Source organism: Liolophura sinensis, chromosome 6, assembly GCF_032854445.1.
Source record: "Liolophura sinensis isolate JHLJ2023 chromosome 6, CUHK_Ljap_v2, whole genome shotgun sequence".
NCBI lineage: Eukaryota > Metazoa > Mollusca > Polyplacophora > Chitonida > Chitonidae > Liolophura > Liolophura sinensis.
In genome coordinates, this window is record NC_088300.1 from 70,836,405 (window position 1) to 70,847,997 (window position 11,593).

Genomic DNA, 11,593 nt, shown 5'->3' on the forward strand with positions numbered 1-11,593 from the left:
CCCACTCTGACTCCCCCCCCACCCCACGCCCCCCACCCCCAAATCTTCAAATGCCTAGGGGCTGGAGAACAATGGGCAGAGCGTTGAAAAGTCATCACATGTAAGCAAAAGCCAACAGTCTGTCTCTGGCTGATAATCAATTGTTGAGACATGTAAACACTGTGTGTACATTTCAGTTATGAATCGCATTTGATTTAATTTGTTTGCTGTTCAACAAGGCCGAGGTGGTTAGCATCCCAGCCTGGCGCAATGACCCAGGAGCTACCTCTCACCAATGCAGTCACTGTGAGTTAAGTCCAGCTCATACTGGCTTCCTCTCAGGCCATTTGTGGAAAAGTCTGTTCAACCCTCTTTCCTCCCACCATATCAGTGGCTACTGTTGTATGAGTGAAATATTCTTGAGTACGGTGTAAAAGAGCTATCAGATAAATAAATCAAAGTGCTGTTTAACACAGTTCACAGCTCAAGAATTTCCGACTTCTGTCACAGTGGTCAAGAAATCCGGAGTGTCCGAGTAAACCACTGCCATTCGATCTGAAAACTTCCAGACTTCCAACATGCGAGGGAGCGAGCGCTTAGAGTTTAATGTCATACTTATAAATTTTTCAGTCATATGACGATGAAGGAATGCAAGTAACGTGCCTTCTTGTTGCAAGACGGATTCGCTCTGCTGTAAGTGAACTGTCCACTTGGGATGAAAAGAGCACTGTTTATATGCCTAACACAAATATAACTGCTTGAAAATTGTCAGTGTTGTTATGGCAACACCCATTTTATTTTTTGTTTTATGGGCAGCTGAAACTAGAAATCAAAACATGAAATAAAAGTAAAACTGAAAATCCAACTTTTTATTTTGCTCGATGTTGATGTTTTAAAGATATTCTGTGTTTATCACAGCTTTCGATCATGTAAATATGATTATAACAGGAAAAAAAGGACAGATAGTCCACATTTCCCAAATTATACGAATTTCAAGTTTTATTTTCTTACCCTATTCCAACGCTGAAAAAAAGATTTATTCTGCCCGTAAAAACAATTTAAATTGGTGTGGCCTAAAGTAAAAAGGACAACAACAACAAAAAAATTTGATTTAGTTTTGTCATATTTTTTATTACAAATTTCGTGTGTATAAGATATGTACAATGTAAGATATGCACATGAATGAGGAGACTGAAAATGATGTGATAAAAATATATTTACACAAATCTTACAATTTCAGTGACAGTGTTTAAAATAAGTCCCAGAAACAACTTAAAAAGTATTCAAGTGAAAATGAATTATTAAGACTTGACAATATATTTGCTTATGATAGATACAGCATGTTCTTTGAAATATCTTCTTAAAAATACCTTTTTTCATAAAAAAAAAATATTATGTTAAAAGCATATTAAGAAGATGGTACATAAAAAGATGGAATAATATCATTAAGAGTCATACATGAGATAAATAAAAAAAAAGTGTGCTAAAACATCAATGAAACATAAATCATCAAATGCACATCTTAACAAGTATTTACAATTACAACAACTATCCTCATACTAATGTGAAGTCATAAGGCTTGAAGTTCCGTTTGAAATCTGCAGCTTGCTCGATCTCCTCTTCTTTACTAATTTTACAATTCTTCCAGTCAATTCGCTCAGGCATGTTCAGTACTTCTGGATGTACCAAGGCCTCCCTGGGAAATAACAAAGCAAGTTTAACAGGAAAATTTTTATATTGAGATCAGGAAAAAATCTCACAATGATAAACAATATATGTATTTATTGGTATCTATTCCATAAGTAACATCAACGACACACTCAAGAATTTTCCACTGAAGGCCTTCGATGTTATGTTGTGGAAGAAACATTTCTATCTGGGGCCAATCACCCAAAGCCAATTCTGACTTATGAAAGTCCAAATTTGAAACACAATCTTAAAACTTATTTTTGGGCTTCAAAAATTAAAATTTTGTCCACCTCATCAGTTACCTTAAGACAAACGTGTCCAAAACTTTATAATATAATAGTGAACCTCACTGTAAAGAGCTGAAGATCTGTGGTGAATAACCAATCAAACTCCTCAGCCACCTGCCATGTGGATAGGCAAGGACATCATGGGAGCTCACACAACTATATACAACATTACAAACTGAAAAACCAATGCAGTTGCTGTGAGTTCAAGTCCGGCTTATGCTAGCTTCCTCTTCGACCGTATGTGGGAAGGTCTGGCAGCAACCTGGGGATGGTTGTGGGTTTCCTCCCACCATAATGCTGGCTGCCGTCGTATAAGTGAGATATTCTTGAGTACGGCGTAAAACAACATTCAAATAAATAAATAAGACAAAACAAACTGTAAATTTTATATTATCAACCCATTTCTTACATGTACATAAAAGTGTATTTGAAAATAAATATCGCTTCTAATGACTTTTGGCATTTGCCAAAATGGTCCATTCATGGTTTCATAAAAGTATATTTTTAATAGTTTTCCCAGAACTCCGCTCACAGTTCTTAACACACACTTTATAATCAGTACCATGGCCGAATGGTTAGAGTATATGTAGTAGCACAGCCCTCGAATTCAACACAGTATTAACGTACAACAAATGCTTCAGGTATGGTTAAAGATTCAGGCATACTATCACATGGCCATTTTAAAACTAGTTGACCTCTGGTTTATACTGACCTGCCAAACTGCAAAGGGAAGCCTTTAGAGATTCTGTGCAGAAGTTTTTCACCTGATGGCAATTCTGTGTAAAAGTAAGGTACACCTTCCGGTACAATCTGTAGACAAGGAAAACAGTCAGAATTATTTATTTATTTGTAAATGTACTCCTGTATATTTAACTTATATGACGACAGCCAGCATTACGGCAGGAGGAAACCAGGCAGTGTTCTCACAAATACCTGGATCACTTTTAGACATTTTAAGGTGAACAAAAGGACACTTCTGTCTAACATTTATTTATTTATTTATTTGACTTACACAGTACTCAAGAATATTTCGCTTCTATGATAGAAGCTAGCGTTATGGTGAGAAGAACCCAAGGAAAACAATTTCCACTTTTAAGGTTTTAGCTGTGACCCTACCCAGGATTGAGCCTGGATCTGACACCCCTGAAGCAGATGCTCTAACAAATTGAGCCATTGGAGCAGGTTGGACAGTTTTTAAGATACAGGTACACGTGTGTACATGTACATCTGAGTACTAAAATAGGCTAAAATAAGGCAATCTTAAAGGTTTTAGATTTGCTAATAAAGTTTAACTTTAACAAGTAAACACTTGGTGTAAATTATATAGATTATTTTATTATTTTGCACAGATTACAACCCAGATGAAATTCACTTAGTATGGATTATATAAAATTCACTATGTATGGGCAATACAACCTTCATTTAGTCTGGGTCACATGAAATTCATTTTGTCTGGGTTATAAAAAAAAAACACTCCTTTTGATTTTGGAATGTCATGACAATGTTGTGGTCTTGGCTCATTAATCTGGCAGTTCACAGTGTTACACAAACTTGCAAATTTTCATGAAACAAGGCTGAAGGGTACAACTACAAGGTCATGACACTGCCAATAGAAAGAGAGATAAACTACGCTTGTTACATATACATAACTGGTATACAGCACAAAAAACAAAAACACAATGCCATAACACAAGAGGCCTTAATACAACAGGTTTACAAAAGTTAAATGCTTTAAAGTCCATTTTAAATATCCATGTACAAAATCAGCACCTGTTTGAGATCAGAATGTTTGGGGATTTCATGGAGCTCAAAGGACTGTTCCTGGGCTGTTTCTATGAAAATGTCCTTAACATCTTGAACTGCTGACTCTGGGATTGGGACAGCCTGAAGAATTTAAGAAATACATGTATGTAAAGTTTTTACCATGAAAATAAACATTTAATCTGTTATCTTGAAGTTATTCACAGAAAGAGGCTATGGTGCGTACTCTTACTGTGTTATAGAAACGGACAATAGAATGTTCACTGCAGCAAAATATTAACATAACAAAAGTTTGGGATGTCACAGTTATGATTTCCAAACAAAAAACTGGCAAACCTGAAAAAAGAATAAATTAAAACCAAAAAGACAGTTTGTTGTGCTGACACAAAATGAGGTTTGGGTCACAGATCAATATATGTCTAGTACCAGCCCCGTATTCAACTGTGCAAGAGTTTTTTTTATTGGTAAACAGAAATCTTGATAATTCACATTTGGATCAATAACTTTTCTTTTCTCTCATCCATAGTTCATGGTAAAACTGACGCACCCAAGTCATAAAAGCTGACGAGTCAAATTTAGACCAACTGTTTGCTGTAGAGAACAAACCTACCTGAATTTGAAGATGTTGAGTTCGAAAATTCCTCTCAAAAAAGACAACTGCCTTTCCCTGTGCCTTGAAGCACTTCTTCAGAGACTTTTTGTACTTTCCATAAGTTAAGGTCAGTGAAAATTCATGTGGATAAATCATTTATACATACAGCTAGGTCAAATCAACAGAGACTTTGTATCTTTATGCAAGTTTACTAGTATCTATTAACATTATCACAATAACATTACCAATTATGATGTTATGAATCCTCCAAAGCAGCACAAAATTGCAGGTAGTACTTTTTCTGAGCTGGTGAAGGCAAGAGGACCAAATATAATTTTGTGAAGGTCGGTTTTGCGGATGGAGAAAGTGATCAGCAAACTCCACAAAAGGCAACTTACCTTAATTTAGCCTTTACAACCGCATCTGCAGCCAATATTTTGAAACATTTTGAAAGAACTGTGGGGTGTAGACAAATAATTTGCACAGTTTTATGAAGCTTGCATCTTTAGTGAAACAAAATCATTTTAAGCATCACTTTCATCATAAGTGTATGTATAAACTCCACTGAAAATGTGCTTCGGTGGCTGAAGATTTACATGCAGTTGTAAAGAGCCCTATGAGTGATGTAGACCAATTACTGCCCCTTGCCCCAAAGTCAATGGAAAACTGTACCATACATTTACAGACAGATACCTACATCTAGCTAACAACATTCTTGTTATCAAAGATGCACAGGTATGTCATATTTTCATGAAAGGGTTATTCATATTTTTACTTCATTGGTGTTCAATACCATACTCAATTTTTAAAAAATTTATACAGATTTTCTAACTATTATCTATCAAGAGTTTGCTATTATATCATGCTGCTGTGCAAAAAAGGGCTACTTTTTGACCAAAAGTTGAATGATGCAAGTTCAAAGCATGAATAGTATCTTTTACTGAATGAATGAATGAATGATTGATTATGGCTTAACACCATACTGGCAATATTTGAACAATGTTGTGGTGACATCTCTGAGTAGAATTACACAGTGCATACAGATGAATTAATAGAGCTCCACTGAACATGTATCACACGTTTGTTATGGATTTATCAAACTCAAAAGGATATTGTTCTATCTCCTGTCGTACATCTGCTGTACTGGACACGGTTGACTGGTGATGACCAATGGGCAGTATGAGAACGTGGTCACTCACTAACCCACCCTTTGCAAGGGCCAGGTAACACTGCAAACAGAAACACACACAAAACATATAAATTCAGCTTCATTTAGTTTCTTTAAACCTTAATACTTGGTTTACGCTACAATAAAAAAAAATCTTGTATTTCACTAAAATGTATGCTCGCAATGAGCACTGTTGAGCACAAAAAATGGAACACCCCTTCATGTCATTGTACAAGTATGCAAAACCTCAGCTCGATACAATACAGTACTTTTGGAGATACCACCTCTAATATTTACCTCATCACTGATTCTGATGCACAATACACCAAGCCATGCATTTTGTGGTTCATCAGAGTTAACTGATCCATCTACAACATGCAAAACATGGTCCAGGTTGAAGAAACCAAAGGTGAAAGCTGTAGCATGTTATTTAGGTTTACAGATGTAATAGCCATACCTGCAGACCGACACTGACCACCAAGTGCTTTTCCACCTCAGCACTTCCCAGGCAAAACCAGCATGGCCCAGTGGGCTGAGCTAAAAACAAATAAGATGACAGAAATCAGTACGCTATTAGTAACTCTGATTTTCGGGAGGGATGAACTTTTTTTTCCATCCCAGCCTGCCATTTTAGGTGTATGTGTGTATGATTGGTATCCAAATTTTGGAAATTGTCTGAACATTGGGCAGGTGTGAGTCTTAATGACAAAAGTTTGCAATTCAAGGCAAGAGGACACAAGGAGACATGTTGTGAAGAGGCTGCGAGTGATGCCCCCCCCACCCACCCCTTGGCATTGTTAAATGCACCCATCAGCTGCTGGGACAGAAAGGTCCAGATTTTGACAGTCAACCTATGTCAAGATTTTTATGGCTGCTTTCTCACAGGCTGGGCTAGGTATACAACAAAGCTGACTGGCCGCTGAATGTTTGGGACTGATTTACAGCACTAAACCTTAATATTGTCACTCATGGAAAATTAACAGGGTTTGAGGCCAACAAAGATGTACAGCTTATGCAAAGAGAAGCAACTCTTGTACCTCATGGGACTTAATTCTAGAAGTATTTGCTTTTCCAATACATATTCCCCACAAGTTACTTTGGGCTGTCAGAAATATTGAACGAATGTACACTTTTACACATTAAGTGTCAAATGCCATAACAATGATCTGTAACTAAATGCATTCTGGTGGCAAATTATAGCTTTTCCCCTATTTGAATGTCAAAAATACTCACGGTGTTTCTTGGGTGGCCGTTTTTCATGGTTACCATCATGTTGTCTTTTCTTCCCACGCCCTACTTGTTCAGTATGTTCTGTGTTGTAGAAGAATTGTACAGGTTTTTCTTCCTGTCAACCAATAACATTAAATACATTAAACACTGTAGGCTGCAAAATGTGCCCCAAAATAAAATAAAGTGTAAAATCATAGCGGTATTATCATTTTTTGTTATTATGAAATTTTATTATCAATGAGTTAATGCATATTTGTTTATGTATTTATTTATTTTCTTGGAATTTCACGTCACCAGTCAGGAATATCTCACTTAAACAATGGCAACCAGCATTATAGTTGGTGGAAACCAGGAAATTGAACTCACACCAATTGCATTGGAGACACCTCCACTTTCATATGCTTTTTAAGCCAGAGCAACTGTTTTCTTGTATGATAACAGGGGTATACCAGTCCAAAAAAAAAGCAGAAAAGTTAATTTCATTTTCTTTTTCATACATAAAATTTAATTCTATGGACGACAAGCATGAAAAAGCAAACTGAAGTCAATTTATAATCAGTTTGTAGTCCTTCACCTTTGATGTCTTCAGATGTGACAGTATGGCTGGGGAAGATTTGTACGGACATTCTGTAGTGCCCACGGGTTGAGAGACAAGTTCTGTAGTGTCCATGACAGACATTGGGGTTATGTTGAACGCATACAAATACTGCAACAGGAAACAGTAAATACCACTGTGTTACGGATTTGTATATTAAGTCTTAATACTCATGTATTCATGTGTATTGAACAAGAGATTTGGACAATTCATGATAGCATACTGACAAATTAATTATACTAAATATCTTTAACAACACACTTACTTTTTTCTTTTCTGCATTTCCCAATTTGGCAAGACTTATAAATCTGGTCACGTGCTGAGCACTTCCAGCCAACACCTTGTGATTTCTGAAAAGTATTAAATCTCATAAAGATTATAAAACAGCAATGGATGTCTGGAGTTCTCAAAAACTCTGGACAAATTTCATCTCCATTTGAACAAGTGAACACATGTAGATGACACAGATCATAAAGTTTACAAAAACAGATCTATGCAAACTCAGAAAGTCTCCAAAGAGAAGATAAGACAAAAAGAAAGCAGACAAATAATAAATAAAAAAATAAATAAATCAAAAATAAATAAAAATTCAGGCAGCCCATCTTTTCTGCAGCTTGGAAAACAACAAATTCTCCTCATAAATACCTGTAAGGTTGTCTCTCAAAGTACTGTCCATTTATTGTGGAGAAATGGTATCTTGGTTTGAGAATGAGAGCCACCTGGGAAACAATCTCAGACCCGCAGTCTGTGCTGTCAACCGTTTCCTGAAATAGTTCATTTATCTAATCAGTGTTGTCATCAACAAGATTTCAGTGGTATTATTTCAATCAAATTTGTCACTTTCCTCACTTTATGTACCTCCAATCATACACCCACTTGATCAAACTTTAAACAACACAGTCACATACAAGAGGTGAAATTTCACAGTTGTTAACACACTGAAATACGTAAACTTCTGAAAGACATGTAGAATATCCATCAACAGATAGTTACATGATTTAACACTGTACATATATATTTTTAGCCACTGTCGTGATAACATTAGAAAACTGTTGTGAAATAACTGGGAATATTACACCATTCACTAGTCTTTCTGAGAGCTTTTAACTTATGTGAAATGTGACCATTGACACAACTGACAAGTTACAGCTTCAGTAACCTTACCTTTGATCACTGACACAACAGCCAAGTTACAGCTTCTGTGACCTTACCTTTGATCACTGACACAAATGCTAAGTTACATCTTCAATAACCTTACCTTTGACTGACTGTACTTTTCTACACCAAGAGGACACTGGGATGTCAACAAAATGTCAATGCCTTTAAACTTGGAGTCGGATGAAGACGATGCCACCAGGGCGGCGACATCACGCTTGTTGAAATGAACAGCATCTGATTCCCCAGTTGGGCTTTCTAATCCACTGAGGTAAGCTATCTGTAGCCCTGAACTTCCTGTAAACTGGCCTTTACGTCCTGCACACACAAAAAACAAGCATGAGAAGAACACCATAATCATATACATGTATGTTCATGACTAAAGACTGGCAGCTCCACTTCTTCAAAATTGGTTTTCTAATTGTTAATAATGTGACACCTTTATGGCTGGGTATTAATGAATAATAAGGAGACCTATGTGATTTGATAAAGACTGCAGTCTGGCTTTGTTCAGGGCTTCATTTTATGAAGGCATAGACAAATTGTGCACAAAATTTCATAGTGATCTCTCAGTTCAGGAGCCCTTGCTGTCTTTTGGGTTGTCACAACCAGCCCCTGACCAATATTAAAATTCAGCTTTTACTGGTTTAGCTGTAGCTTTGCTTTGTCAGTCACAAGATACATGTAGACAGGATAGCCCAAGGCTTCACCTGGTTTCATCCATCGATACTATACATGACATAGGCTAGGTATCACTGATTTTGAAAATCTATTCAAATATAATTCATTCAATTCAATCAAATAAACACATGCATGGTATATAAATTTTATGGGGGGGGGCCTCCGTGGCTGAAAGGGGTTTGCACACCAGCATGGGGTAATGACCCAGGAGCCTCTCACCAATGCAGTTGCTGTCAATCGAGCTTGTGGCTGGTTGTAAGTGGGAAGGTCTTCAGTAACCTGAGGATGGTCGTGGGTTTCCCCCGGGTTCTGCCCGGTTTCCTCCCAGCATAATGCCGGCCACCGTCGTATAAGTAAAATATTCTTGAGTACAGCGTAAAACACCAATCAAATAAATGAATGAATAAATTTCTGTGATCAAGATTGCATCATACCTAAATATGTAATATTTTCACATAATTCTCCACCTTCTTTGTCAGAAAAGTATTTTGAGTTACTTTCCTTGGTTGAGCCCAGAATTAGAGTTGAGATTGGAGCTGCAACAGTGAAAAACAGTAAACGTTAACACGCTTCTCCTACATGTTACATGTACACAACTTGAATGATTATAAAAGGCAACACTGTGTCTCAACAGCATAAAGACTTTAGTGTTGAGCAGAAAACTATACCTGTAGTAGAGTGAGAGAGTGCGTTTAACGTCGTACTTAATGATGGTTCAGTCGTATGACATGGAAGGAGTCCTTAGAGTGCATGTAATGTGCCTCCTTATTGTAGGATGGATTTTCACCGCTCTTTTATTTAGTGTTGCTTCACTGAGACAACTTACCAAAGGTAAGTAAGCCACCCCTGCCACCTCCCCAAGCCATTATACTGATATGGGTCAACCAGTCGTTGCACAATCCCCTTAATGCTGAACGCCATGCGTGGAAGTAACAACTTCCTCTTTCAGGTCCTAGGTGAGACCCAGCCAAGGATTGTCCTTGGATCTACCTCTTCCAAAGCAGACGCTCTACCAGCTGTGCCATCACAACACAATCGTACCACTTCCAAAACACTTTCTATATTTAAATACCACTATGGTAAGTACATACAGTGCAATGAAACATAACAAAAGAATCCCATAAGGCAAGGATAAGGCAAAGGATCCCACCTTTCACGGAACCAGATGCATATTTCTCCCACTGGGAATTGTTAGCACCAAAAAATTCTCCTGAACAAATCAAAAGCTGCAAAGGAAAAAAAATTCAACTCAGTTTAATTATTTAAATAGTCTATTAACCCACACCTGGATACAGACAGTAGTCAAAAGGAAAACTGAAAATTACCATCATTTCTGATATTGCTATATGCTTAGTTATGCAAATAAAAGACAGTAAGGACAGTCAATATGATCAGTATCATGGCAACTAATGGATCAAATCTTTAAAAGCAGGTCATATTCAGGAAACAAATCTAGGAATGTAGTGATAGATGCAAAGCTGGTTTGTGAGGTCCAGGGTGTGATACATGTAGGCCTACACATACATTACATCCATCAAGTCCATAGTATAAAGATATCCAAAAAGTTGCTCACATCAAATGGTCCACTTTTCTTTTGGATTGAATCTACTCTTTTAAAAATCTGATCAAACTGGCCTTCCACATCTCCACAAGCCAATCTGAAAAATATTACGCAAGAGAATAATATACAATTATATGTACCTAATAGAACACCAAATGCTTCAGAAAGCATAACTTAAATATCAAATAAACCTTACATCACTTACTTTGATCAACATTTACGGAACTTCACTGACTGTCAAAGTGGAATACCATGAGTGATTTTAAAACTCCACCTGGCTGTTTGAACCCAGATCAAAGCAGTCTTTCCATCATTTATCTCATCTCTCCAGGCTTCTGCTGACTCGATCCACATAATGGATTTAACTGTCATTGGTTTTTGACAGGAATTTTACAACTAATCGATTGTTGTGCTGTGTAAAGTAGGGACAAATATACAGATATATACACAGAATACAGAATATACAGCGCCGTTAAATAATTACACCTATTAATCTAATACTGGCTACTAAGTCAGTATATCACTGGTTGCAAAGTTTTACATACATGACTTAAATGTTACAGTACACAGTCTATAACAATGCCAGATTGCGCAGCGTGCAAGGAGGCCAAAAAAATAATGCAACGACATTTCTCGGATAAAAACGTTTTAATGCTTCTTGAACATACGTGGCTAAATATTTGAACGTCTTCACTCCGTTAATGTGCACCGCACAGTAACTTACATTTTTAGCGCCTTTGAAGCCATTTCATGAGATAAAAATCTGATAAAATAACGCTGGATAAAAACGAAAGTTCTGTTAAAACAGAATGTGATATAAAACTAGGAGGCTGCCATGTTGCAAGACAGAGGTAAAATATTTAAAATGTAAGTATTTTAAAACTACCTCAGAAAA

At 36.8% G+C, this 11,593-nt stretch overlaps 1 protein-coding gene across 1 annotated transcript; it reads right to left on the bottom strand.

Annotated features, from left to right (window-relative positions):
- Positions 1–1,379: 1,379 nt before the first annotated feature.
- Positions 1,380–11,518, bottom strand: LOC135468268 (CWF19-like protein 1). The gene is made up of 15 exons (XM_064746422.1): positions 11,423–11,518; positions 10,711–10,795; positions 10,288–10,363; positions 9,572–9,673; positions 8,560–8,774; positions 7,947–8,065; positions 7,567–7,651; positions 7,281–7,412; positions 6,710–6,821; positions 5,934–6,013; positions 5,422–5,537; positions 4,327–4,420; positions 3,726–3,839; positions 2,668–2,765; positions 1,380–1,675 (listed from the first exon to the last, which is right to left on the bottom strand). Exons 1-15 carry the CDS (start codon positions 11,443–11,445, stop codon positions 1,534–1,536), a joined length of 1,593 nt encoding a protein of 530 aa, XP_064602492.1. The 5' UTR covers positions 11,446–11,518; the 3' UTR covers positions 1,380–1,533.
- Positions 11,519–11,593: the final 75 nt, after the last annotated feature.

Bases quoted from the DNA above. Each gene is read 5' to 3' on its own strand.
- LOC135468268 (XM_064746422.1), bottom strand. From the start codon at position 11,445: ATGGCTTCAAAGGCGCTAAAAAT. The intron at 10,796-11,422 runs GTAAGTTACTGT...AATATTTTTCAG, and splicing joins GCTTCAAAGGCGCTAAAAAT to ATTGGCTTGTGGAGATGTGG. The intron at 8,066-8,559 runs GTAAGGTTATTG...GAACTATTTCAG, and splicing joins AAAAGTACAGTCAGTCAAAG to GAAACGGTTGACAGCACAGA.